This window comes from Alligator sinensis, unplaced genomic scaffold, assembly GCF_000455745.1.
Source record: "Alligator sinensis unplaced genomic scaffold, ASM45574v1 scaffold250_1, whole genome shotgun sequence".
NCBI classification, from domain to species: domain Eukaryota; kingdom Metazoa; phylum Chordata; order Crocodylia; family Alligatoridae; genus Alligator; species Alligator sinensis.
In genome coordinates this window covers 928,011-953,795 of record NW_005841888.1, presented here as the reverse complement: position 1 = coordinate 953,795, position 25,785 = coordinate 928,011, and the positions used below count along the sequence as shown (strand labels likewise).

General features: G+C 43.2%; 1 protein-coding gene across 2 annotated transcripts; it reads right to left on the bottom strand.

Annotated features, from left to right (window-relative positions):
- Window positions 1–21,958, bottom strand: LEO1 (LEO1 homolog, Paf1/RNA polymerase II complex component). Of its 2 annotated transcripts, none has more exons than XM_006017944.3 (12): window positions 21,851–21,958; window positions 19,770–20,495; window positions 19,150–19,254; window positions 16,869–16,963; window positions 14,361–14,506; window positions 12,275–12,359; window positions 11,773–11,867; window positions 11,314–11,448; window positions 10,215–10,350; window positions 8,115–8,301; window positions 7,699–7,796; window positions 1–239 (listed from the first exon to the last, which is right to left on the bottom strand). In XM_006017944.3, exons 1-12 carry the CDS (start codon window positions 21,906–21,908, stop codon window positions 135–137), a joined length of 1,971 nt encoding a protein of 656 aa, XP_006018006.1. In that variant the 5' UTR covers window positions 21,909–21,958; the 3' UTR covers window positions 1–134. The 2 variants fall into 2 exon arrangements, with proteins under 2 accessions (XP_006018006.1, XP_025052813.1); XM_025197028.1 differs by having other exon boundaries at window positions 66–235.
- Between the last annotated feature and the right edge of the window lie 3,827 nt (window positions 21,959–25,785).

Genomic DNA, 25,785 nt, shown 5'->3' with positions numbered 1-25,785 from the left:
ACACCAGAACTACACAGTTCAGTGGGAGTTTTCTTTATCAAAATAACCCCATGTTTACTTACATCTTTGCTGTAAAAGAACTGTACAGTATATATATATATATATATATATAAAACTTCCACGCCTCAGGACGATTAATCATCATCCTCCTCCTCCTCATCGCTGATCACATATTTCTTGTGCTTCTTATTTGCCTTGTCGTCATCCTCAGCTTTCCTCTTTCCAGAAGGCTCACCTTCCTGAAAGCACACACACACACACACCACATTTCAAGTTCAAATAAGTATTTCTAACAAGAAAAATTATGATTTTGTCCTGTTCAACCCCCTTTTTTGGTACTGAGATACAAGACTATTTTTATTCAGTAGTCCCCTAAATTTTTCTGATACCACTCTGCACCTCTAACATACATTCTTCCAGTCTCAAAAGATTATAATGTAGGTGCAACTCCACTGACCTTTATAGAAGTATACCACTTCCTGGGTCAAATTAAGCCCTGGTGTGAAAGTGGTTATCTATAACAGTGGTTCTCAACCTTTTTTAAACCAGGACCATTTGTAAACGTCGGTGGCCAGTCATAACGCAGTACCTCTCACTCCCGACCCCCAGCCCCCTGCCCCCAGCCCCCCAGTGTGTGGGGCACTGGGGCCCTAAGTAGCCCCTTGCACGCTGGAACTCTGCCAGCATGCAAGGGAAAAGCCACGGTTTCCCACATTTTTCTCCTTTAAAGAAAAATCTAAAGAAGAATTTTTAAAGTTTGTTGATCCACTGGAAAGTTTGTTTGCAACCCTTTCATATATTCTTGCAACCTATTTTTGGGTCGCGACCCATGGGCTGAGAAACAGTGATCTATAACATGGCCATATGGTATGTGTGCAATTTCATTTTCAGCATTTAAGAATTAAGCCCATAAGTTCAAAAGCAGCACCTAAAAGAATCTTAACATGCAATTACTGTACTTTAAACATCCCCCTCAACTTACATTTCTTTAGGCAGTGCTATCAGTACAAATGACAAAACCTACGTCTGCAGTCCAACAGACATTTTATAGACCCTTGCATTAAATGCCTACATGAGCTAATGACTTGTTTGGAGGAAAGCCTTTCCCATCAGTGACTTTATAATAATGGTTGCCCATTTATTCAAAGCAAATAGACAACATGACTACCATAGATGGGAGCAAAGAGCATTGTCAAAACCTCTGGGCACGGCTGGCAAGTTCCACAGACATCCTAATGTAAAGTGTTCATGTACATATTTCATATGGTTTTACCTGGGCATCTCTGATATCCACTGAAAACTGGAGAACAGGCTCTTTGCCAGGTGACTGCTCTACTTCTGCAGCTTTATAAGAAAGCCATTTTTACCAGATCCTGTGACTATCACCCCAATACTGCTATGGAAATATAGGCTAATAGGCAGTATAAACGTTTTTCTCTAAGGCCACTAAGTCAGCCAGAGAACAAAAACTTAATTAGGTCTGAAATTATGTCAGACTAAAATGGTCATATTTGAATCTTTGGCAGATAACAAATAGGAACATAATGGTGACTTTAGCAATGTGGGGTTGCAAACTACTTTCTATTCCAATTTAGTACTGGCCCGGTAAGCAACAGAAAAGCACATCTAAACATTTTGTATACAGCTAAATTTTTCAATTATAAATTGCTAGAAAAGAATATCTCGAGAAAATAAATGCGTTGACAGAACGAATTAAATTTCTTGAAGCAATTTAAAAACTCTCACAAAAATCAAGAGAGCAAAGACAACCAGAATGTTTTTCCAGGAAATTAAGCTGACAGCTGATGCTAAGACGGCTCCTACATTCCATGTTTCCTCAAAAGCATGATCTGACCATACTGGTTTCTAATCTCACCTATGACTGATTTTCTTTGTGGCTCTGAGCAAAGACTCCCAAGCTTGCTTTCCCATTTGTAAACAGGGGATAATACTGTACTTACCTAACTTAACTCAGAGGCAGCTGCTACAAAAATTGCTTGCTTAGAATTTCTAATTTACTAAAAATTGAAATGCCAAGTCACAATACAATAACAATCTAATGAGACTGTATAAGCTTCATGAATTGAAGAGGGTTTTTTCTGTCCACCATTGTAATAGAAATAGTTACAGTAGATAATGACACCAAGATCATAAAATTGATAAATCCTTTGATAAAGTTCCAGATTAAAGACACCTGCTAAAATCTGTAAGCATAAGGAATACAGAAACCATAAAAAACAGAAATCAAAGTTCATGGAGAAAGAGGTGCCCAATTTTTTAAGGCTCTTGTCTGTTAAATGACAGACAGAAGAGTCAATTCTTTTAATTGGAATAGAGGGATAAGGATATCAAAAGTGGATAAGGAATCAAAATTGGGGGGCTGATTACAGATTTCAGAAGAGTAAAGAAGTTATCAATTTTCCTCCAATCTGATGTATACGATTCATTCTTAGAATCTGAAGGGAGTCTGCCCCAAGTACAGATGTTCTTTTCCTTGTCAGGCTGTGTTGCTTGGCCAAGTTTAGATGGTCAACAAGCCTTGCATTACATTTCAATTACAAACATGAGGTAGACACTTGAAAGGAGGAGAGAAAAGGCTGGGGGGTCTTGACTAAGTCACTGTCTTAAAGGTATGGGAGGACTTTTACCTGAAGGACCAATGAGAAGCAACTTGCATGTAGGGCCAAAATGAGTGCATTTGCACACCTGATTTCAGTTCTGGAAATTACAGTTTTAGTAGGTTTCAGACAGCTGTTTAAAAGGGTTTCAACTCATTCAAACTGAGGTGAGTTAATTTGCTAGTAAAACTGGACATGCTTGGGTTGTGCAAAGAAGAGGTAAAGGCATGAGAAGTGATTTTGTTCACCAAACAAATGTTACACCAGTTCAAACTGGCATAGTGCCTTTGCTCAGACAGACTAATGAGTTTAAGAGGCCCTTTTTTCTGACTTAATCTATTTAGTCAGAAAAAAAAAAAATCAGCCTCAGCTAAATCAGCATAAGGCACTCAAACTGATAAAAGACTGTCCACACAAGGGAGCTGCACTGATTAACTGCATCCATTTCCAAATCGCTTAGTTCATTTGGTATATCTTATGTGCAGAGAAGGCCAAGCCCAGGCTCAAGTCCCTGGATAGGACAGGAATCTCATCTCAGGTGCAAGGTCAACCATGTTAAGGCAATCCAGTTGCAATACTGTTTTTCTTTCCATATTGATACAGCTCTCTTGCAGTGTAAATGAGATCTAGCAAAATTCACAAATGTATTTAAAGTCCCCAGAAGTTACCTGGAACCTGATCGCTATCCTTTCATGATCAGTGTTGTTGAATAATTGTTTTAACTTGATACAGAAAACCTGGTTGGTTTTGCAGTGTAAACTCGACCTAAGTAACATGGTGAGTTACACCCAGGCTTCAACCCTAAAATAAAAGAAGATTTTGAAACCTGAATCAGGATTAGTTTTTATATTTCAGTGAAAGCTTTTGATCAGTGGGTTTAGCTGGAATGGGGATAAGCATTTGGGATAAGCATTTCTACCTTTTAGAACTTTAAGGTACTATAGTAAATTAGTTTCTATTTAAAGATGCAGTCTTTGCAATGTGCTATTGTATTATTTGCATTGTATGTGAAAATCTAGAGTGCAGAAGTGCTGAGAACAAAAGCTGGATTTATGTGAACAAATTAAATACATTCTTTAATATTACAATTGGAAAAAATAGAATTCTGAGTAGTCAAGCTGTCTAACATATCTTCCAAATGTTTCCTAATTTACCCCACCAGAAAACCGTTAGAATTCCCCATCTCATTTATCCTGGAACTCAGTTGTTTTGTTTTGTATCTGCAATTGAATCAGCCATTTCTAAACAACAAAATAGTATATTGTGAAAACTAGATTTCCAATTTGTTAGTGCCCCAATACAAAACCAATAAGCTGGCATTTAAAGTTAGTGGAAAGAATCTGTTTTAGTTCATTTCAAGTCATCATCTCATGGCACAAGGGTCAGCAACCCCTCAACAAACGTGCCAGAGCATGGCACATAAGACCATTTTCTTCAGCCCACCACAGCAGCCCCGAGCTCTGGGTGGCTGCTGCCAGCCATAGAGCCCAGGCTGCTTGCAGCAGGAGGCAGGGAGGCTGCAAGCCCTGCTGCAATCAGCCTGAGCTTTGTGGCAGGCAGCTAGGAGGGTCCAGCTCCCCAGCCCAGATCTGTGGCAGTGGCTGCATCTGTGCATCAGGGCGTATGGCGGGGCAGGGGCCTGGGGCAGCGCAACCCCTTCATGTGCCCTGAAGTGCACGTGCAGCCGCTGCTGCCACAGAGCTAGACCTGGCTCTGGACCTTGGTGCAGCTGTTTGCAGCCTGCCTGCTGTCTGCTGCAAGCAGCCCAGGCTCTGCAGTGGTGGTGGCTGCATGCGCACCTGAGGGCACATGGCAGGGAATGGGCTAGAGGCGGCAGAAACCCCTTCCCCATGCTCCCTGAGGCACATGTGCAACTGCTGCCAGAAATGAGGTGGGCTGGGACTCCGGACCCTGGTACAGTTGCTTGTGGCTGCTTGCTGTGAGCAGCCTGAGCTATTTGCGCAGCCTAGCCCTGCTTCCATGCCCTTTCTTCGCAGCAGGGGTTATGTGCCAACTGCATAGGTTTCGCTTTGGCGGGGTGGGGGAGGGGAAAAGAGTGCCCTCTTTGAATTCATTTTTTAAAAAGCAGTAAACCTTAGCTGGAGTTAAAGAAGCAACAAAATTCAACAGGAACTTGGAACATTCTATCAGAACTTCTTTTTGCTCTACTTTTTACATATCAGTGCTTTACTGAACAGAATTCAGATGTTAAAACCTGAAACCCCCAGTTTAGAATTAGAAACACCAGAAGAGATTGAAAAAGACTACCCAACATGCTCATCTTCCTGTACAATAGAATTTCCTTATATTAGAGTAAAGAGAAAATGACATGCCTTTTATAAACAAATATTTGCCTCTTAATCATTTCAAGTTTTGCATTTTGAGGACCAGCTGTCACAAATGCTGGGATCTGTATTAGTTGCACAATATGCAAAACTAAGGTCTTTTTGCAAATTAGTAATGTTTTACTGCATTTTACAGATTAATGCAGTTCTTTATATACTGTATAAAGAAGTGCATCCATGTTTTCTTCTGTGTTAACACAAGAGTATGTATTGCTACTAAGTTAACCTTTTTTTTTAATGTTTGATCTCCCTCATGTGGCCAAGTTGTGAACTGTAGCCCTAAATCAGATAGTTTTAAAATGGAGGATGACATGGCTCAAAGCATCACAGTGAGTTAACTCAGTAGTCCCTCTCTTTTACAAAACTAAAAATCCTAAAGCCTAATTAAAATCACAATTAAAAATCAGTTTGATAGTCCCAGAAGAAACATTTGGCAGCATTTGCCCAAAAGAGAAGAAAAGAATTTCAGATCAGCAGCAAGGTACATCAGCAGAGTCCAATACCTGCCTATACATAGTTAATTTGTAACAGGGATGGCCAACCTTGTGGCAGGTGTGCCACAAGTGGCACAGACAGCCTGCCTGAGCACTATGCAACAGAACTGAGTAGGTATAGGCAGCAGATTGGGCAAACAGTACAAGGCAGTGAACAGAAAGCAGAGCAGCAGAGTAGACAGGGGAAGGGGATTAGAATGGCACTTGGAGACACAGCACTAATGGTGGCATGCCTGCCAAAAAAGCTGGCTTCCACTGGTCTATAACAAGTAACACATTATTGTGCCTCAGCTTTCCAGAACACAAATTTAAAGTCAGCAAATCTAAAAGTAAATACCATATATATCTTTAAACATACCACAGCTTCCAATCCTTTATTTGCAGTTATTTCTCTGTATCCCAAGTCCTGGTAATTATTTAACATAAATACTACTCTACTAATACTATAAACACCCAGCTCTAAGAACATACATTCAGAACAGAATCATAACCAACATCCCAGCTTTATAACCTAGACGGGGAACACAAATATACTTGAAGTGGTGTTAACATGATGGGTGGGATGGTTTAGTCAGGAATGATCCTGCTTTGAGTAGTGGGACTAACTAGATGACCAGCCCTACTTTCCCATATTACACACGTGCACAATATGCAGATTCAAATAATTTTGGAGGAATAAGATTAATCTTTCTTGTAGAATGTTTTTCACGGTATAGGCATATAATATCATATCCCATGGAAAGCTATGTGCTGCATTACAGCAGATATATTTTTAAGTTTCAAAAGGTGCAATTATGGAGTTTTGTTCATTAACCAAGATAAGAAAAAACACTTCTTGATTATTATAAAGCCTTGTGACATCTCTGAAGCTGAACACCTGAGCTGATATTGTAGTCACTACAATAGTTAACTGTTCTTAAAATGGCACAGAAAAGATGAATCACAAGAAGCAAAGGGATCAAATTCAGTTGGTGGAAATTTAGGCTGAACAGCTAAAACATTTAATTAGAAAAATCATTTCCTAAGAGAAGAAGTGGAAGCCTCACAGAGGGACTCATTTAAAAACAAGATTGTACAAAGCCCTGGAGAATATTCCATAAGGCCTACACTGGCCTAATAAATCTTCCATTTTAACTTGTATGGATTATTATTCCATATATAGTAAGACATTTGATTTTCCATAAATAATGGCCATAAACAGGACGGAAAAGGGAAAGCAAGCTGCCAAGAGCAAATGTATCATCTCTTTATACACTAACAGCTTTGAAAACTAATAGCTTTGAAAACATTAGGCTGGGTAAACACGGATTATATGTATTCTCTCTCACCACACAGCGAGGGTGGGAAGCAGAATAATTGATACAGGGGCAAGGCAGTACAGCGATCTATAACGCATAGGCTGCTGGGCCAGGACATTAGGAGTTTAAATCCTAAACCAACATTTTAAATCCAGAGAAACTGTTCCTTTGCATTCAACATTAGAGGGAGCTGTTCTGTTTAAAAGTACAACATGCACAAATGTGATGTTACATGCAGATTTGCTTTGCTGTAGCAACCAACTAAATGAAAGTCAACAACTGTTCTTAGAAGCAATTCCAAGGAAAAACAGAAACACAGGAAGAGCAATATTGCAGCCAGTATTCCTCCTCTTGCTGTAATGTCCAGGACGATACAAGCCAAGTCCATGGAATGATGTCCATTTACCCATGCATTAAACTTCACACTACTATTTAACTCTTCAACTCAAGAAAAGTCAAAAGTGCGAGTAGTGCCTTTGAAACAGGCTCTCTCTGTTGACATAAACAACAGGGACAGGCAGTACAGAAATGCCTGGTAGATGAAACATTGAACTGGGACTCAAAGCTGGAAGAATCCAGATCTCCTATTACTGGCTCAATGTATAACCTTGATCAAAAAAGCATGGCAACCCCCTGGTTTCTCAGTTCTCCTATCTGTACGCTGCAACCAAAGATACCAGCCATCTTTGAAAAGCACTCTTGATCTCTGCAAAAAAAGGCTCTTTAAGAGTTAGGCATTAATGATTGTTATGGAAAGTATGTAAGAGTCTCAATCGAACTCCTGAAAAATTTCATTTGATAAAATCTTAGCTGGATAAATGGGGAGCAGCAAGGTATTCGTGTAAAGAGTAGGGGTCATTTTTCAAAGGAATAATCAGGTTAAAAAACAAACTGTTCTGTGGCAGTAACTGATTTTCCTCACAGAACAAAATGCTTTGCTCACCTCGTCACTAGTGAGTTTCTTTGCCTTCAGCAGCCTCTGTGTTCTGTCTTCATCTGATCCCTCATCACTGTCTGAAGAATAGATCCTAGCTCGTTCCTCTGGAGATGGAAAAAATGAATAAAGGTAAATAGGGATTGCTACATACTAATGCCTTCCAAGAGTTCTTAACTGTGGGTCACTGAAAACTCCCAATTTGCCTTTATTCCCTCTAAAATATGTCAAAATTCCTCAACATCTGTGATGAACGATTTTATACACGTATTACTCATACTGACACAGCTCCCTTTGTTCTTTCCTTATTTGTTGGAAAAAAACCTATGAAACTTCATCAGGTCTGCCCTGTTAAATTAGCACACCCCAACAATAAAAGTTGCACTTGTTTGATAGCAAACATGTTATTCAGGTTTTACTTTTACCTCTGATGCCACCTTTATAGCGGTTTTTAATAGCTGCCAGACTGATCGCCTCGTCTCCTTCATCTTCCTCATCATAGCGATCAGGTTCCAAGTAATTTGCACTCAATCCACGCTGGTGTTGCTTCTCTCGCATTCTTCGCTGTTGGGACTCTCTGCGAATAGAAGCTCTTAACCTTTCCTCTTCTTTCTGCCCATAAGAAGAAGCAGTATACAAGGCCCAATGAGGAACACACACAGAAATGGTTCTTTACTGCACTTCATGCAGTCATCATACCAGTACAAAACAGATATCAAACTCTACCACACTAGAATAGTAGTGCTGGGTGAGGTCTATGCAAGTTACAAGGCAACGAAGATGAAGACACCGATATTTGAAATATCCTGAAACTTCTGCTGGCTGAAGCGTTTGCTCTTTTAAGTTTTCTTACGCTTTTCTGTACAAATGAGGATCAACACTGAAAGCTTAGGTTCTGAGATGACAAAACCAGTTTTGGTTATGTTCTCTATGTTCACGTGACAAATATAAACTGCACCTATAACTAACCTACATTTCTTTATAATTTCATAATATTCTAGAACGAAATGTAATTTAAAATCCAACTTTTCATCTGTTGTTCCTAGATTGCTGTGTATTTTTTAAACTCTCCTATAGCGAACAAATGCAACAAGCACGCTGGTATTTGTTTATCCCATTGTGTCAAGGAGGCTTTTCCCCCTTTCCTCTGACGCAGCCTTTTGTGTTGCACTGTAGTGCTGTTCATAATGAATAACTTTTAAAAAACAAAAATTGATGTCCATACCATACATACATTAAGGAATGCCAGTATATCTTTTGACTCTCTAAATAGCTTTTCTAATTAATTATAGCCTTATTAATGCAATGTTAACATTGCCTGAAGCAGCAATTGTAGCAATTGTTTCCACCTAGGTCTCTTCCCCTCCCCCAACTCCCCCACACGCACACACACACACACACACACACACACACACACACAAAAATCGATTAAAATCACAGCTTTGTACATAAAGAAGTCTGACTGAGTTGCTTTCCAAAACTCCAGTGACCTATTAGTCCATCTTCTTTAAGACTAAGCATGAACACTACTGAAACAAAAAAAAGAATATGGAAGGGAAGAAAGTGAGGAAGCCGGACTCCTCCTCTAATTACGGAATTCCACTTGGCTATACGTGTTGCACAGCAAGCACAAACATTTCGTAAGGAAACTACAGTCTCTGAATAGAAAAAGGTCATCCCCTTTGCAGGTCATTCCAGGATTGGCAGGCTTAAGCTTCAACTCAGCCATAAACCAGAGGCATATAACTATGCTGCTTATGCAACTAGCTACTGTACATCTGCATACGCAAACCAACTTAACATACATGTAGTAAACTTGAACAAAGATCAAGGCCAAGCCCTGGAAGTTTACTACTATCTTTGCCAAAAAAGGGATAGAATACGGCAATACTTTGTCTACTATAGAGAGTAGTAGAAATAGAAAGGAGATATATTATTAGAATCGTTCTCAATTTATTCTAAATATTAGATTACAGTAGCACATGAACAGCTTAAATCAGGATCAGTAACCTGTCAAACTAAGCCCTGTGAAACAATGGCATGGAACATGCTGTAGTATTAGCGAATGTAATTTTGAATGTGTAAGTTTAATGTTTATAACCCAGACAGGCATGAAGTATAAAGTCTGAACCATCACTACAGGAATGCTGAAGAATAGAGCAATTTTCAAATTGCATGACATCTTCTTAAAAAGTAACTTTCCAAACGTTTATGTTCAAGGTCTTTATTGTATATATTCAATATGCATTTTTAATTTAAGCCTTTTATTGTGGAAATCCTCTCCTTTTCTAGGTGCACTAGATTCTTAATAGTTCTCCTCTTAAGTGGGCAAGCCAGACACTGTGCTTGCTCCTAGCCTAGAAGCATAAAAAAGGACACTGAGGGAATATACTGTTGTGATTTAAATGTCAGAGACCATATTAATTTTTTTTAAAGGGCCACTAAAGACCCACAGATCATCCATCATTTGCCATTATAGTTTTTAGTTTAGCTCAACAGAATAAGCAAATGCTTGGTGACAATACCTTAATCATTTCTGTGCGTTGAGACTCTGGATCACGACCAGCCATTGGTAAGATACGAATTTTCTGAGTCTTTGAACATCTATCTGCAAGTGACAAAGTCATTTTCCTGTGGGTAGCACTGTCCGTTGAGTGAGGTCTGTTGGAAAAATCATTATAGGATGAACCCTTCTCACAAAGATACCTCAGCTTTCTAGAGACAATTATAGCCATGACTACACATAGAATTAGAAATGCAGATTTTCACCTATACAAAAGCAACAGAATTAAAGAACACAAATTCCTGCCTAATCTAATGGCTACCATACACAAATATTTTTCTCTTATCCAATAAACAAAAATTACCTTTCCTCAACAAGCCCTGAACAATCAATTACTGGTTTGATTATTTCTTTTTGCATATTCCTACAATACTCCCAGTCATAGTCATCATCTTCCCAGCAATCAAGTGTGATGTGGATTTGAGAACATGCAACTTTTCTGATTAGTGATGCAAACCTAAAACTACTGTTGGAGATGGACTATATTTCAATTTCCTCATCAACAGAACTTTAAACCTGTTCTAATTCCAGAAGCAACTTCAGACCTCCTCTGCACATTCTCAAAGAGTTTTACCCACTTCCTCAAAATTGGGCACTTTTGATACAAGTGAAAACACTGCAAGCAAGATGGCATTGTAAGGTCATTTCCCAAGAGAAACGCACTTTACGGTTCCAGTGTCACTTGCATGTTAACTTTGGTCTTCAGACATGTGAAGAACTCAAACAAGCTGATAAAAATGTCAACCTCTCTTTAGTAGTACTCAGCTCCTGAACCCAGTGGTCAGGACTGAAGGATGTCTATAGAACAGATGATTATGTTACACCTAGGATGTATACAGTGACACCAGCCTTACTTTCAAGGAACAGAACATTCCTTAAGAATAAAACATGTTTTTGAGAACCTACTGAATGCAAATGCATTAAAAGAAAATCAGCAATCTACTACTTCAGACCCACAAGCACCTCCTAATGTCAAAACAGATGGTTTCAATTACAATGATTCCATACTAAATCATGATACTATCATTATCACCCTATATGCTAATGAACTGTGTGCTTACCTGAAGGTTAATTTAGTCTTGAACACAGCCTGACCCTGCAGACCAGTTCCTTGTCTGATGAACAGATGGTTATGATCTCCCTGTAGTGGTGCCTTGTACACATCAAAGACTTCATTGCCTAAATGGAGCGACATGCTGAAAAAAAAAAAAGATTTGCACACCAGTCATTATAGTATTAATTACAATATTTTTCTGTTAACCTCTTTGTAGAGGAACAAAACCTTCTCATTCCCCATTTTTTTCTTGTACATAGTCAAGAGTTATATTTCCATCTAAACTAGAATAGAGCAATACAGTCTCAGAGTTGAAACTAAGAGTCATTATCCACTTTGCACAACTACCTTCAAGTTCGATACACCTTTTGTTTCTATGTACAAGGATCATTAACTGAAAGTTCCTACTAACCCCCGCCTCCAAAAAAATAATAAATTTTAGCACCAGCAGAAAGTTTAAGCTAACCTTCCATCTGACCACTTGACTATCCGGGCATTGCTTTCTCGAATCTCATTTCCCTCTTCATCTCGTCGCATTCGCCAACGTATGGTGTTTTCTACCTGTTAGAAGAGAAAGCATATAAGCAAATAAAATCTATCCCTACCTTAAGAAATACTGTTAGAGAGAGAAAAGAGAGAGAGAAAAGGGAAAAAAAGATGGTCTTGAGAAGGAATAATATTTCCATGTCTAACTGATTTTGCTGTGTGTCCATGGTAAAAGGGATGTTTTTATAGAACAGATACAACTCTTCCCCATTGTTTCTATGTGCAGAGGCTAAATATTGTATACAACAGCTGAGAACAGTAATGAGGTTGTTTACATCTTAAAATAAATGTAGATGTAGAGCAAGAGACAGGTGATAACTATGAAGAAGTAGAACTCAAACCATCACCTCCAGTTTGTTTCATATAACAGTTTGAAAGAATCCAAGAGGATGACATGGAGAAAGAAAAAATTGAAGTAATACCTTCAGTTTTAATCTGGTTCTACCTTCTTCATCAAGCATCTCTTCATCTTCAAATTCATCCTCATAATACTGAGGATCAAAAGGTCTGTAATAAATCATATAATATATTCTTTATTCAGTTTTCTAAAAATGAGTCCAGAATATTCTAGAGTTACAAAATGCCAATTTTGGATTAAATTATATATTGAACACACAACAGTAGATTTCTCGGTATGATATGTATACATTTCAGTAGCCATGCAATAAATAGGATTAGTTTCACATGAGAGAGACTATGCTAGGTCTCCTATGATTAGCTAAACGGTTCTGGATAGATGCCTCAAATGTGCAACTCTCCTTCTTAACATCAGTCTGGTAGAGAAGAGGTGAGGCTTCAGTCTATGAGCTAATATAGTCAGACTGATCCAGTAACAGTATGAGACAGATATCTTATGAAGTAGCTAGGTTACAGTGCTGGAAGTTCTACAATGAGAATATTTGGGTGTTTCAAAACAGAGGCAGCAAGTGACTAGCTGTTGTCACTTGTTCTTGTCTACTGGTTGAGGAAGCTATCAACTACTGCAGAGCACTGGAACAACTGTATGTAGACTTTAGATATCAGCACATCCTGACCCACAAAGGTACACAATCAGAGCTTCATCTTCTCAGTGTTGTTACTAGATTATAAATCATGCTTTATCATCCACAGACCACAGCTGTGAGAACCAAGAAAGGAGCTCTCTTTTGAAAGATTTCAGCATGAACAAGTAGGAGAACTATCTGACTAAAATAGCAGGAATATTAGTACAGAATTAGCAGGACAATGAACATCTGTCTAAAAGGGCCAGTAAGCCTTAGGTGAGAAAAATATTTGGAAAAAGTTAGATATTTGTAACCATTTTCTCTCGAAGACTGACAGGAAGTTTGAAGCCAGACCTCACTAAATTACAGAAAAGTAATTATACATTTTGAAATTATGTGGCCAGTGTTATGAAAACAATCAATCACACTGAACTATCTTAATATAGAGCTTCTGGCTTAAATGCAAGAAAAAAGTTCCTTTTTCAAGCAGGTAAAAAGAAAAAAAGAGTCAAGCTTACTCTAAAATCCAACATAGTATTTTCAGTATTCAAAAAATGCATTTTAATATCTTATTACATTTAGCTGGATTAAGGGGCTTATAAAACATTAGAAAATTAAGCCTCAAACTCTGAATAAACATGAAAGCTAGGCTTAGGATTCAATTGGTTGTGACCTAAAGTAGTCTTTAATATGCCACAAACTCATGAAAATACTACTCTGCTCATGCGTTTATGTATTGTACTTTTAAGATTAACATTTGGTGAGGATACATAGTAGAAATGTGCAAATAATGCACACAGTTCTATTATTTTTTTCAACAATTACATAAACTGCATTGCTGTATATAGTTAATGGTGGACTGCATACACTTACCTTTTTCATTCAACACAGTATATTTAAAACACAAGTTGCATCACACCTATTTGCAATGGTTACCCATTGAGAAAAAGACATACACAACTTTAAAGCTATTAAACCAGATTTCCTGGATTTAGGAAGCAGTCAATTTTCCAAGATAAGCAGTGTATTCTGAGTTAAATCTCAAGGCAAGATGATTTGGTTTTACAATATATGGTCCACTATTCATGATGAAAATATCATCATCCTTCACATAAAAGAAAAGCAGTGCTGCAGAAGGGCGGAATAACTGTAATTTAGGGGAAATGCTGCTAGGCACCTGTCAAACAAACACAGTTACACATTTGAGCTGAATTTCAAGCTCAGGAAAATTGGTAGTTCTGTGCAACAAAGGTGAGGGTAGGCTAACCTGGCTAAGAATGGAAAACTTACAAAGTCAAACTAGTAAGAAGAATGAAAAGCAGTTGTGTGTATTTTATACAATGGACCGTGACAAAGTAAATTTAAATTCAATTAAATAATTTGAATATTTGATAGATATCAAAGTATACACAGTGTTTAAAATGTATTAATATGATCAAAAGATTTCACTGAATAAAAATCAATACAGAAAAACACTAAACATTATATTAAATTACATGCATCATAGATCTGATCATGGTATTACCTGGGCTCCACGCTGAGGAAGTTGGGCAGCTTCACAAAATATAAATCATTTCCTAAGTCTGTGTTGACTTTTGGTATTTCTACTTCTATTCTAGTCTCTGGAATAGGTTCTTCTTCCTGCTGGTCCTGATTCAACCCATTCTCATCCTAGAGGACAGAGCAGCAAACCGATATTGAGACTAAATTACTGAAATGGGTGAAAGAGCCTTTTAGGTGGTCCCAGTTGTTCCGCTGACCTTTTTTACTTTATGTTTTGACACTTGGTTATTAGAAGTGCACCAATACATTGGTCTGATATCAAATCAATACCAATATAAAAAAAAGTGGCTGTATCAGATATCGGCCCAATGGAGCCGATAACTTGGCCAATAAATGCCCACACTGCGCACAGCCGCACCACAGCACTCAGGCAGCAAGAAGCACAGCCGGCAGCGTGGAGCACTGCCTTCAGCTGGTAAGTCTGGTGTGGTGGACAGGGAAGGGGGAGGGAAGGGCCATGGGGGAGCAGATTAATTTCCTCTGCCATATGGGAGGGGGGCAGAGGGGAGGGGAGGGGAGGGGGCGCGGCAGTGGCAGTGCTAACTACGACTGGCACCCCAGGAGGGCACGCAGGGGGGTGGGGCATGTGCCCCCCAGATCTGCACGGGGCTCTTCTTGGCAGGGGCTGGGCTCGGAGCGGGCGCCAATGACGCTGGAGGGTGTCACAACCCAAAGTTGTGAGTTTTTGTTTTGTGTGTGCTTTGGCACTGCTAAATTATGTTCCCGTTAAATTGCAGCTTCTTTGCACGGTGGAGTTCTCTGCTAAAGTTGGCTTGCTAGCCGTATAAAGAGCTTGGGTGGTTTCCGCCCAAGTTGGAGAGAAAGCAATTGGAGTCCGAGAGGGAGAGCGTGAAGATCTCTAAGCGCTGCGGATCCTTACGAACTCAACGCATTTCTTAAGAAGGCAACAGAGGTCTAAACAGCCTCTGGCCTCTCCCTGTCGCCGAGCGCAATCCTAGACGTATCCCTATCCTATATACTCAAAATCCGAACCCACGGAGCCTTAACAACTCCGGGGCCAGAGAGCTGAACCAAACCCATGGAGCTTCGACAACTCCGTGGGAAAGAAATCGCCGAACCCACGGAGCCTTAACAACTCCGGGGCCCAAGAACCAAATTTGTCGTAGTCCTCCAACGAGGATTTAAGCGGAGCTGAACCTGGAAACTGTCCAGCCTACACCGCGACCATCTTGGGTGTAAGTAAATAATCTTTGAATCAACCACTACGCGTCTGTGACTAATTCTAGCCCGTGTGTGCCTTGCCGCCGCACGGTCTCTTCTGACCCAGCATGCCTGGGCTGCTGGCCACAGCCTGTGCGCGCAAAGACGGGTCCGCATACCGCTCCCGGCTCGCACATGGCGACATGGACGGGATCGGGAGGCGGCCCGCACAGAAGGATGCTGCATCCACCCCAAATTTTGCTGCTCTGTTCCCAGCAACACCAGCTGCTCAGCTCAGCCCCAGCTTTTTCCCGGTGCATGGGTGGAGGCAGGGCATTGAGCCGGGGCTGTGCCAGGTGGCTGGCAGTGGAGTGGCATCGAAATTTGGGGTGGATGCAGCATCCTCCCAGCACTCCTGGCACCCACTCCGAGCCCAGCCCCTGCCAAGAGCCCTCCCGCCCCATGCAGATCCGGGGGTCACATGCCCCTGCCCCGGTGCCCTCCTGGGGTGCGAGCAGTGGCAGAAGGTACCTCCCCACCATGAGCGGTAGCTCACCCCCCCAGCCTCTCCTTCACCACGGTGGGCGTTGATCTGCCTCCCCCGCCCCCCACCTTCTACCACACTGGACTTACCAGCTGGAAGCAGCTCTCCATGCTGTATTGGAAATTGGATCAGTGTCAGCTGATATACCTCCTTAAATATCAACTATTGGTATCAGCCCCAAAAATCTCTATCAGTGCACCCCTATCACTTATAATATCAACTGTTGAAAGTATACACTACACGGACAAAATTATCAGCTTTTGTACTTAAGAATGCCATCTTAATGTTCATGATTGAAATTGCTTAATTCAAGATGCCAGAAAAAGTATGGAATAAGATGTCAACTGATGTATATGATTAGTTTACTACTGAATGCTGATGAGCAAGTAAAGGATACTAATTTTATCTGGCTTAAAACTGGCACCTAGATGTAAAGGGGCTTTAAACCTAGTTCCAAGAGGAAAATACCGTAGAAGTATCAACAACAGTTATGTTATCATATCTTACTTCGTACATAAACAGAACTAAGTAGTCAGATTTTACAAGTATCATAACACAGAAAACAGGCAAACGAACCTAGCCATGGTGTCATATATATACATATAAAAAACAAACTGTTAATGCATCTTTCACCTTGGGCAATATCACAAGAGAATTCTTATTAAAGGCTTTCAGTCTTTTTTTGTTAAAGTGTCCTGAAACTTAGTTGTCCACGTTTTAAAACTCTTGATTAAGCGAATGAGCCAGGAGGAGAAATCTACTTACAATGGGCTGTCCTGGAGTTGGTGGCTTGTCTTCCCCATCGCTCCCAGAAGAAATATCATCTGCACCGCCAAAGAGATCCATGACATCTGTATGATCTGGAACAGAATATGTATTTACATATATGTGGAAAAAGGGAAGAGATTTCAAACCTACACCTCAAAATAATCTATGGAACCATTAAAAGTGACACAGAGAGGGGAGAAAAGGGGTATATTTTTTAATTAAAAAAGGTAACTTGAAAAGCTGATTTCCCTCTTCCCCTACAAAAACTCATTCCTCCAGCCCACCCCCAGACTTAAAAAAAATTATCAAAACTCAGGGAACATTTATCTTGGAATGACTCAGACAACACGAAAACTGAGACAGAAGCCAAGAGCTGATCAACTCAAGACAGACAGCTTTTTGGCCATATGGTTCAGATCTTTTTGGTAACACAAACTGAACTGATTAACAGTTTGGGAAAAGACAGTGTCTGAAAACATTCAATGCCTCTGTTTCTTACAGTTAAATGTGGTTGGTAACAATGTACAAAGGCCTCCAAGACCTTATAATTAATTAAGATGCAGTAAATCCAAAAGCTTTCAGCGAGATGTCAAGATATACTGACATCAGAGTTGTCACATCTGAAAACTTCATGGACATTAGGGCTGGAAGGGACCTCGGAAGATCATCGAGTCCAGCCCCCTGCCCCAGTGGCAGGAAGTCAGCTGGGGTCATAGGATCCCAGCAAGAAAAACATCCAGGTTTCTCTTGAAGGAGTTCAAAGTAGGTGCTTGAACTGCCTCCGACGGCAGTCTATTCCAAACCTTGGGAGCTCGGACAGCATAGAAGTTCTTCCTTACATCCAGCCTGAAACAGTCTTGCAGGAGTTTATAACCATTCGACCTTGTCATCCCTTGGGGTGCTCTGGTGAACAAACGTTCCCCCAGGTCCTGGTGAACACCCCTTAATAAACTTATAGGTGGCCATCAGGTCGCCACTGAGCCTGCGCTTTTCCAAGCTGAAAAGTCCCATGCCTCTCAGCCTCTTGTCATAAGGTCTGTTTTCCTGACCACTGATCATGCGTGTGGCTCTCCTCTACACTCTCTCAAGCTTCTCCACATCCTTTTTGAATTGTGGAGCCCAAAACTGGATGCAGTACTCCAGCTGCGGCCTCACCAAGGCTGAGTACAACGGGAGAATGATGTCCTGGGATTTGCTTGAGATGCATCTATGGATGCAAGCTAGCGTTTTGCTCACTTTACTGGCTGCAGCATCACATTGCAAGCTCATGTTCATCTTGTGGTCAATCCTGACCCAAGTCGCTCTCGTCCGTAGTGCTAGTCAGTGTAGCACTGCCGAGCCTATAGACATGCTGCAGGTTTTTCCTCCCAAGGTGGAGAACCTTGCATTTTTTGGTGTTAAACACCATCAGGTTCTCATCCGCCCATTTACTGAGCCTGTCAAGATCAGCCTGGATTACCCCCCCTGTCCTCAGGTGTGGATGCTTTACCCCAAAGTTTGGTATCATCAGCGAACTTGGCCAGTCCGCTTTTGACTCCAATGTCCACATCATTAATGAAGAGTTTGAACAAAATAGGGCAGAGCCTTGAGGGACTCCACTGGACACAGGGCACTATGACGATTGACTTCCGTCAACCACCATCCTCTGGGTCCGACCCCGGAGCCAATTCCCCAGCCAGCGTATCGTGGGGGACCCAAGGCCGCAGTTGGCCAGTTTTGCCAAAAGGTGATCATGGGATACCAGATCAAAGGCTTTTTTAAAGTCGAGATATATGACATTAATCTCTTCCTCCTTGTCCAGGTGATAGGTCACCTGGTCGTAAAAGGAAATGAGATTGGTCAAGCACGACCTACCCACAACAAACCCATGCTGGCTGTCCCTCAGGGTGTTGTCATCGGCCAGTCCATTGAGGATGGCCTCCTTGGTGATTTTTTATAAGACCTTTCCCAGGATAGAGGTCAGGCTGATGGGCCTGTAGTTTGCCAGATCCACTTTCCTCCCTTTCTTGAATATAGGCACCAACTGGCCTTTAGTTCAATTTGTTGCTGAAGAAATTGAAAGTCTAATAGCACTGGCTAGACGACTCTTGGAACTGTTGTGCAAGCTTCCCAACATAGCTCTAGTACTATATCTTGGTCAAAATGGCCTACTACATTCCAGATAGCCCAATCCTGAGTTTGCTCCAAACATTATGCATCCTAGAGTTTGAAGGTAGATTTGTGGTATACGCCTAATGTCAGATAAGGTAGAAGCATTTTAACAAATATGGATGGTTACCTTTCTGTCCTTCTGCATCACTCTCCATTTCTGAATCCGATGCGATTCGTTTCTTGCGCTTCATGCGTAAAATTTCATCTTCACTGTCGCTCCCTCTTGCAGATTCTATCAAAAGAAATGCACAAACTCATCAAATTAAAAACTGGACTCTGTCTCTCCCTCTTTCATTAATATAAATCTGTGGACTGCTGAAGTTGACTCACACAAAGAATAAATAAATTAAAATTTGATTTTACATTCAAATCTATATTATTTCAAGCCAGGACAACAAAAACAATGTGGCTAGGGAGCTGTCAACATGACTCACAGTCATCGCTATAATAATGACAGTCACTGCACTGGAATAAAGCGTCTTAACTGGATTCTGTTCATGGAAAGGCACTAGAATATACCATCAAGAAAGGACTATTCAGCATCTTCATTAGTAGTCTCATCAACTGAGACTATTACAACATCATGGATAATGATGATGTAGCCACGACAGTCCAGGAACTACATCAGGGGCAAGGTTTTTTGTGGGCGATATCTTTATTGGACTAACTGCATGGTTGGGATAGACTCAGACAAGATAATGATAACGATGACATTTATCAACCTGTTAGCAAAGTATCCAGTCCTACCAGATTTACGTTCCTGTTCTTCCTCATCTGAATGTTGAGCTTGTTCGTCATCATCCGAGTTCTGCATCTTCTCCTCATCTGAATGTTGGGCTCGTTCATCATCATCCGAGTTCTGCAACTTCTCCTCATCAGACATCTGTGGCCTCTCCTCATCGTCAGAGTTCTGCATTTTCTCTTCATCAGAGTTCTGTAGCCTCTCCTCATCGTCAGACACCTGAGGCCTTTCATCGTCATCAGAGTTCTGCACCTTCTCTTCCTCGTCAGAGTTTTGTGGTCTTTCCTCATCGTCGGAGTTCTGCAGCTTATCATCATCATCTGACTGATCACTTTTGTCTTCCTTGCCCCACTTTTCATCCTCTGAATGTGCTTTTTCAGATCCATCTGCCTCTGAGCGATGGCTACCTTCATCTGACCCATGTCCTTGGTCATCGTCATCATCGTCGTGGCCAGCTTCTGAGCCGCTGTGCTGATCTAAATCTGACTGGTCATTGTCTTCATGCTCAGAATGCCCTGAAGCTTCGGAGTGATTGTATGATCTTTCAGACTGGTTGTCACTCCCCGTATGGTGGGATGCTGCTTCATCCTCACTGTCATCTCCAAAGAGCTCTTTATTACTGGGCTTTACTGCCTCTCTGTCATCATCCCCATCACTCTCACTTCCAGAAGCGTTACTGCCAGAGCCAGCATTCTCCTGGTCAGAGTCAGAGTCAGATCCAGAGTCGGAATCTGCAAAACAAGTATCAGCCACTCATTAAGAAGATTGGGGAAAGGCTTCCCTATGAGGAAACACTGAAAAAATTGTTTTGTTTAGCAGATTGGAGAAGAAAAATGGACATGAGAGGAGAGTTATTGAAAGTTATCAAAGTAAAATGGGATACGTAATGGGATAAGCAAACAGCTAATGAAACAGACAACAAAACAAGTGTAACCTAAAATGACAACAGTCTGAACTGCCAAATGGCAGCATTTAAATGAAGAGCCTATGAGGAGTCAGAGGAAGATCAGACATTCACATGGAGTGAGGACACATACGTTCATTAGAAATTACGTGAAATTTTTTTCTAAACCTAATATTTTTACTAAAAAGTAAAAACTATGTTATTTTGTGGATGACATTATGCAAATTTAAAACTGAAATGGTTTCCAAATCAAATCAACCACCCATGACATTCATACAAGCAGGCTAGTTAGAAGAGAAGTACTCATGAGGGATGAGAGGCTGTTCCATTGTTTTTAGCAAAGGGAAAAATGGACAGTCGTTTTGAAAAAAAACCCAAAACAATATTCATGAGAGACTTTGCAAACATAAAAAATTAAATTGGTGGAGAAATCAACATGGACAATAGCCATAATTTTTTTTTTTACATTTGCCTTCAGTTATTCAAGACAGTTGTAACATATGAACTCTGTTAACAAGCTGGAATTATCTCACGTCTATATAAAAAAGACTAACAGCAATAAATTATTTTTTCAGATAAAATGAAGAAGGGAACTCCCAACATTTTTCTCTTTCTGAATACAAGCCTGTCTGAATAAGGTCCATAAAGGTTTATTCAGAACTACATTCTCGTTCAGAAAGTCTCATTTCCACACATGTGGTACGGGGAACCGATGCACCAGGAAGTGCTCATCCCCGGCACAGACCTCCTGCTTCAGTGGGAGCTCATCTGGAGCTGATGTCTTGAACACGACATGATGCTGTACACCTCAGCAAAGCAAGGGAACGATCCCGAACTACAGCAGAGGGGAAGGAGCGCAGGACGTTTTGTGCAGGGGGCGAGGGGCGAGGGGCAAGGAGAGGTGCTCCCCTCGCTCCGTAGAGAAGAAAGAACAACCTCACCCACCCCCACCTCGGAACTGGGGAGCCCTCGGCGGCACCTGCAGTCCAGGCACAGGGCCCAACTCGTTTGAATGAACATGCGAAGCCGGGCTCGGCTCGGCTCGCCCCGCCCCGCCCGGGGTCCCTGCACCTCAGGCCTCTGCCCCGCATTACACCTCGCGCGAGGGGCTATAAGGAGCCCGCGACTGGGACAGACCCGGCTCCGCCACCCGGGAGCGGGGCACTGGGGGCAGCGCGGTACCTTTCTGCTCCGGCTCGGAGTCGGCGTCGCTGCCGAACAGCTCCTCCATGTCCGCCATCGCCGCGCGCCGCCATTCAGTGACGTCAGCGGGCTCCTCGCGATGCAGGGTCAGAGTCCGCGCCCCGCCCCCCTCCACCATCCGCGCCGCGCGTGCGGTAATTACCGTATTGGCGCGATAATGTGAACCATTGCACGAGGTGGGATCAGTGAGTCACGGAGCCCAACACGAGCAGTGTTTTTGAGGCAGTGAATCGATGCGTTAGAGGCAAAGCCCCAGTCGCTCTCGGGGAGTCTTAACTGGCTGCGGGGCTCGCTGTCACCGTCACTGTCTCCTCATGCCGGTGTGCCAGCCTCCGTGTAAAGAAACGCTTCAGCTGCCACAGCCCAGGGCACCGCAAGCTTACAGTGAGCAATATAAAGGAAATAAGGCGATTTATTTGCATACGTATTTACATATTTTTCAGTATACAATAATTTTTCAGCAAATACAATAACTTTGAACTTCCAATACAATAATTTCACATTCAAGACCTGGCAGTGCTGGCACTGCAGCCTGGGCTGGACCAGCACGCAGGGCCAGGGGCGGGATCTCTCTGCTCAGCCTCCTGCGCCTGGGGCGAGGGGGTGGCGTGTGGGGCTGGCTGAGGACCGACCCAGAGGCTGCCCGCTGAGGCGTGTGAAGCAGGCGGGAAGCAGGGCCACTGACGTGGGGCCCAGCGGCTGGGGCACAGCCTGAGGCCACGAGCTCAAGGGAAGCCGAGGGACGTGGGGGCCAAGCACGGACAAGAAACAGGGCTCCAGGGTGCAGGAAAAGGGAGCGGGCCCCAGCGGGGCGTAGTAGCCCGGCCCTGGCCATCCCAGTGCACAAAAGGCGAGCAGTGCTGGCCTGGGACACAGCTGTGACACGGAGCTGGGAAGCACAGCGTCACGCTGCCGAGAGGCAGGCCAGGCCTGCAGGCCAGGTCAAGGCGCTAGGGCACGCTGTCACCTTTAAGATGGTGGAAGAGAGGAGTGAGAGACCCGCTTCTGTAAAGCTCCCTGTTACCCAGCCTGGGAGGACAAGCCGGCCCCAGCCCACTGCTCCCTGCCTAACGTGGAAAACCAGTTGCACAACTTCCATGACAAAGCAGGGCCTGTTGTCCCTACAGTAGCAATGAGCTGTTTGTTACTGCACTAAGGGGGAACCGAGCAGCAATCTGAGCTCTGACCAGGCCTGGCAGGACTGAGTCTTAAACAACCTATGGTTTTCAAGCCTTGACCTAGTAGAGCAAGAGGGAACTTAAACAGCTGTTACAAGCTGTAGAGCAGTATTTCTCAGCCTTTTTTGTACGAGGACCCATTTGTAAACATTGATGGCCAGTCCCAACCCAGCAGTAGAAAACAGCCCCCTGGCCGTGCCAGTGCCCCTCACTCCCAACCCACAGCCCACCCCCTCCTGCCCTACTGGTCACCCTCACACCTGACCCACTGCCCCCCAGCCCCCACTGTGTGGGGTGGGGTGGGTGTGTGGAACATGGGGGGGCTGCAGCCTGGCCAGACTAGCATGGACAGGACCCACCTGCTGGGCCACAGAGGGCCTGGGGAGAGGGCAGCAGGGCAGAAAGCCCCAAGCCTGCAGCAGGCAACTTGTACCCACACATGCCACAAGTCTGGGGGGCATATGCCTCCCTCTTCAGGAGTGCACACAGTGGTGGGGAGCCATCCTCCCTGCTCCCCCCACCCCCTCCCAAAGGAGCTGCCTGTGGCTCCATACTGCTCCCCCAGCTGGGCTCTGCATTCCCACCCTGGCCCCAGGCCCAGCCCTGCCACCCCACTCCTTTCTTCCCTCACTGTGGGGGCCTCAATATGCCCTCACCCCTTTCCTTGCTCCTACCCATAGACTTACCAGAAGGGCGCTATGGGAGCTGCTCCCCATGCTGCTTAGCTGCTACGTGCCTGTGTGCGTGTGAATGTAGCACCCCCTGCCTGATTGCCTCCCTCCCACTCCTCCCAGCCCCAACAGCCCCTTGCAGGCTGGAACTCTGCCAGCCTGCAAGCGGTACCTAGCATTTCCCGCTTTTTTCCTGTGATTTTCATCATAATCTGTTGACACTGATGAGTGTTTTTGTGACCCCATTTTTTATTATTGCAACCCACAGTTGGGAACTGCCAAATTAAGGTTATAAATTTGCTATGTTTTTGATGGAAAAGCCAGGGCTGACAGACCAGGCCAGATGATGTGCCTGATTTTGGAAAAGCGTATACGTACAGTGGAAGGACATGAAAAGAATAGGCATCAATATTAAATGATGCCCTTTCGTATTTTTATAGCTTTAAAATAGTACCATAAAAATACTGGCTTAGGGTTCAGTTTTGTCACGTTACTTTTCAGACCTGAGAAAACATAAGGTGAAACAGAGTTTAAGCAAGACCTGGTTAGAATTTGGGATGGCATTTGAAGGCTATTCAGCCCTACCACTAGCACTAGGACAGCTCCCTGCCTCAACCCGAAATAAAAGGCACACCAGCATCTCAGCAAGGGCAAGAGCTGCAGAAATAGGGAGACCTAAAGGGAAAAGAAAGGTGTTATAGACCCTAAGGTAAAAGTTAAAAATACCTTGCTGTGGAAACCACCTGACTGGCTGCAGTAGAGACTAATACCGAGACCTTAGAATGGGGCAACAGGACCTGGGTTACCCAATTTGGTTGATGCAGAACATGTTTTATTTGAATAAATGTGCCCCTCAAAAGCAAACTACTAGCATTGGTGGGAGCTTCATTAACAGACTGGTCCATGAATTGGTCTTCCCCTTAACCTGAGTGATATAGCCATGCAGACAGCTGACAGGGCAAGATGCCAGATTTGCTCAGGTCTGGCCACAACCCCTTCCCTACCACTACAAAAACAGACATCATTATGGTTAATAAAATTGCAAGTATACCTCAGCCACATCCATCTGTGCTGCACATTCTGAAACTGTTCTAGCAGAAGCAGGACTTCTTTTTCTGTCATCCTCAGCAGGCAGAAAGGTAGTTTAAAATGAGTTTGTTTTAAATAACGTTGAACATTTGCAACGCTGCATAAGCCTTGCTAAAAGAGACTAGATGAAATGTTGCAAGTTTATACTGCTGTAAACTGAGGGAAAGAAACAGCCTACAAGTAACATTCAAACATGCTTTGGATTCAGTTTAAAAAGTAAATAGCAAAATCCAATTTTTCCCATCTTCATTCCTGTGCTTTCTGTCTTTTCCTACCCTCTAGTAATATACTGGTTCATACTTCAAGAAATTAAATCCTACAGTAAAGAGAAAATACTGACAGTTTGGAATTAGGGGTGCACAGAGAGAGATTTGGGGGGCTGATACCGTTAGCCAATTTTTAAGGAGGCATATCGTCCAATACCAATCCGATTTCCGATACAGCTGAGTGCAGCTGGTAAATCTGTTGTGCTGGACAGGGAGGGGGGAGGGAAGGAGCGTGGGTGGGGCAGATCAGTGCCCCCCCCAGTGAAGGAGGGAGCAGGCAGGGGCAGGCACTACCCAGCCGGGGTGGGGCGGGGTGCGGGACGGAGCTTCACCTTGTTGGAGGGAGGCAGCTCCCACTGCTGTGTGCATCCTGGGAGGGCATGCAGGGGGAGCGTGTGCCCCCGGATCGGGGCAGAGCAGGCAGGCTGGAACTGGGGCTGCGCCACACTCTTCTCAGCAGGGACTGGGCTCAGGGTTGTACTATGGAGGGGGGTGCAGCCACCCCAGATTTCGCTGTAGCCCCCCATAGCCCTGCTCCCAGCACTGCGTGCCCAGCGCTGCCCCGGCTCTTCCTGGGGAATGGGTGGAAGTGAGGCATTGAGCCAGGCAGCACTGGGAGCAGGGCTACAGCAAAATTTGGGTTGGCTGCAGCCCCCTCCTTAGCCCCTGCCCAGAGCCCAGCCCCTGAGAAGGGCCGGTGCAGCTCCAGC

Bases quoted from the DNA above. Each gene is read 5' to 3' on its own strand.
- LEO1 (XM_006017944.3), bottom strand. From the start codon at position 21,908: ATGGCGGACATGGAGGAGCTGTTCGGCAGCGACGCCGACTCCGAGCCG. The intron at 16,964-19,149 runs GTAACCATCCAT...ATTCTGTTCCAG, and splicing joins TGATGCAGAAGGACAGAAAG to ATCATACAGATGTCATGGAT. The intron at 10,351-11,313 runs GTAAGCACACAG...TTTTTCCAACAG, and splicing joins AAGACTAAATTAACCTTCAG to ACCTCACTCAACGGACAGTG.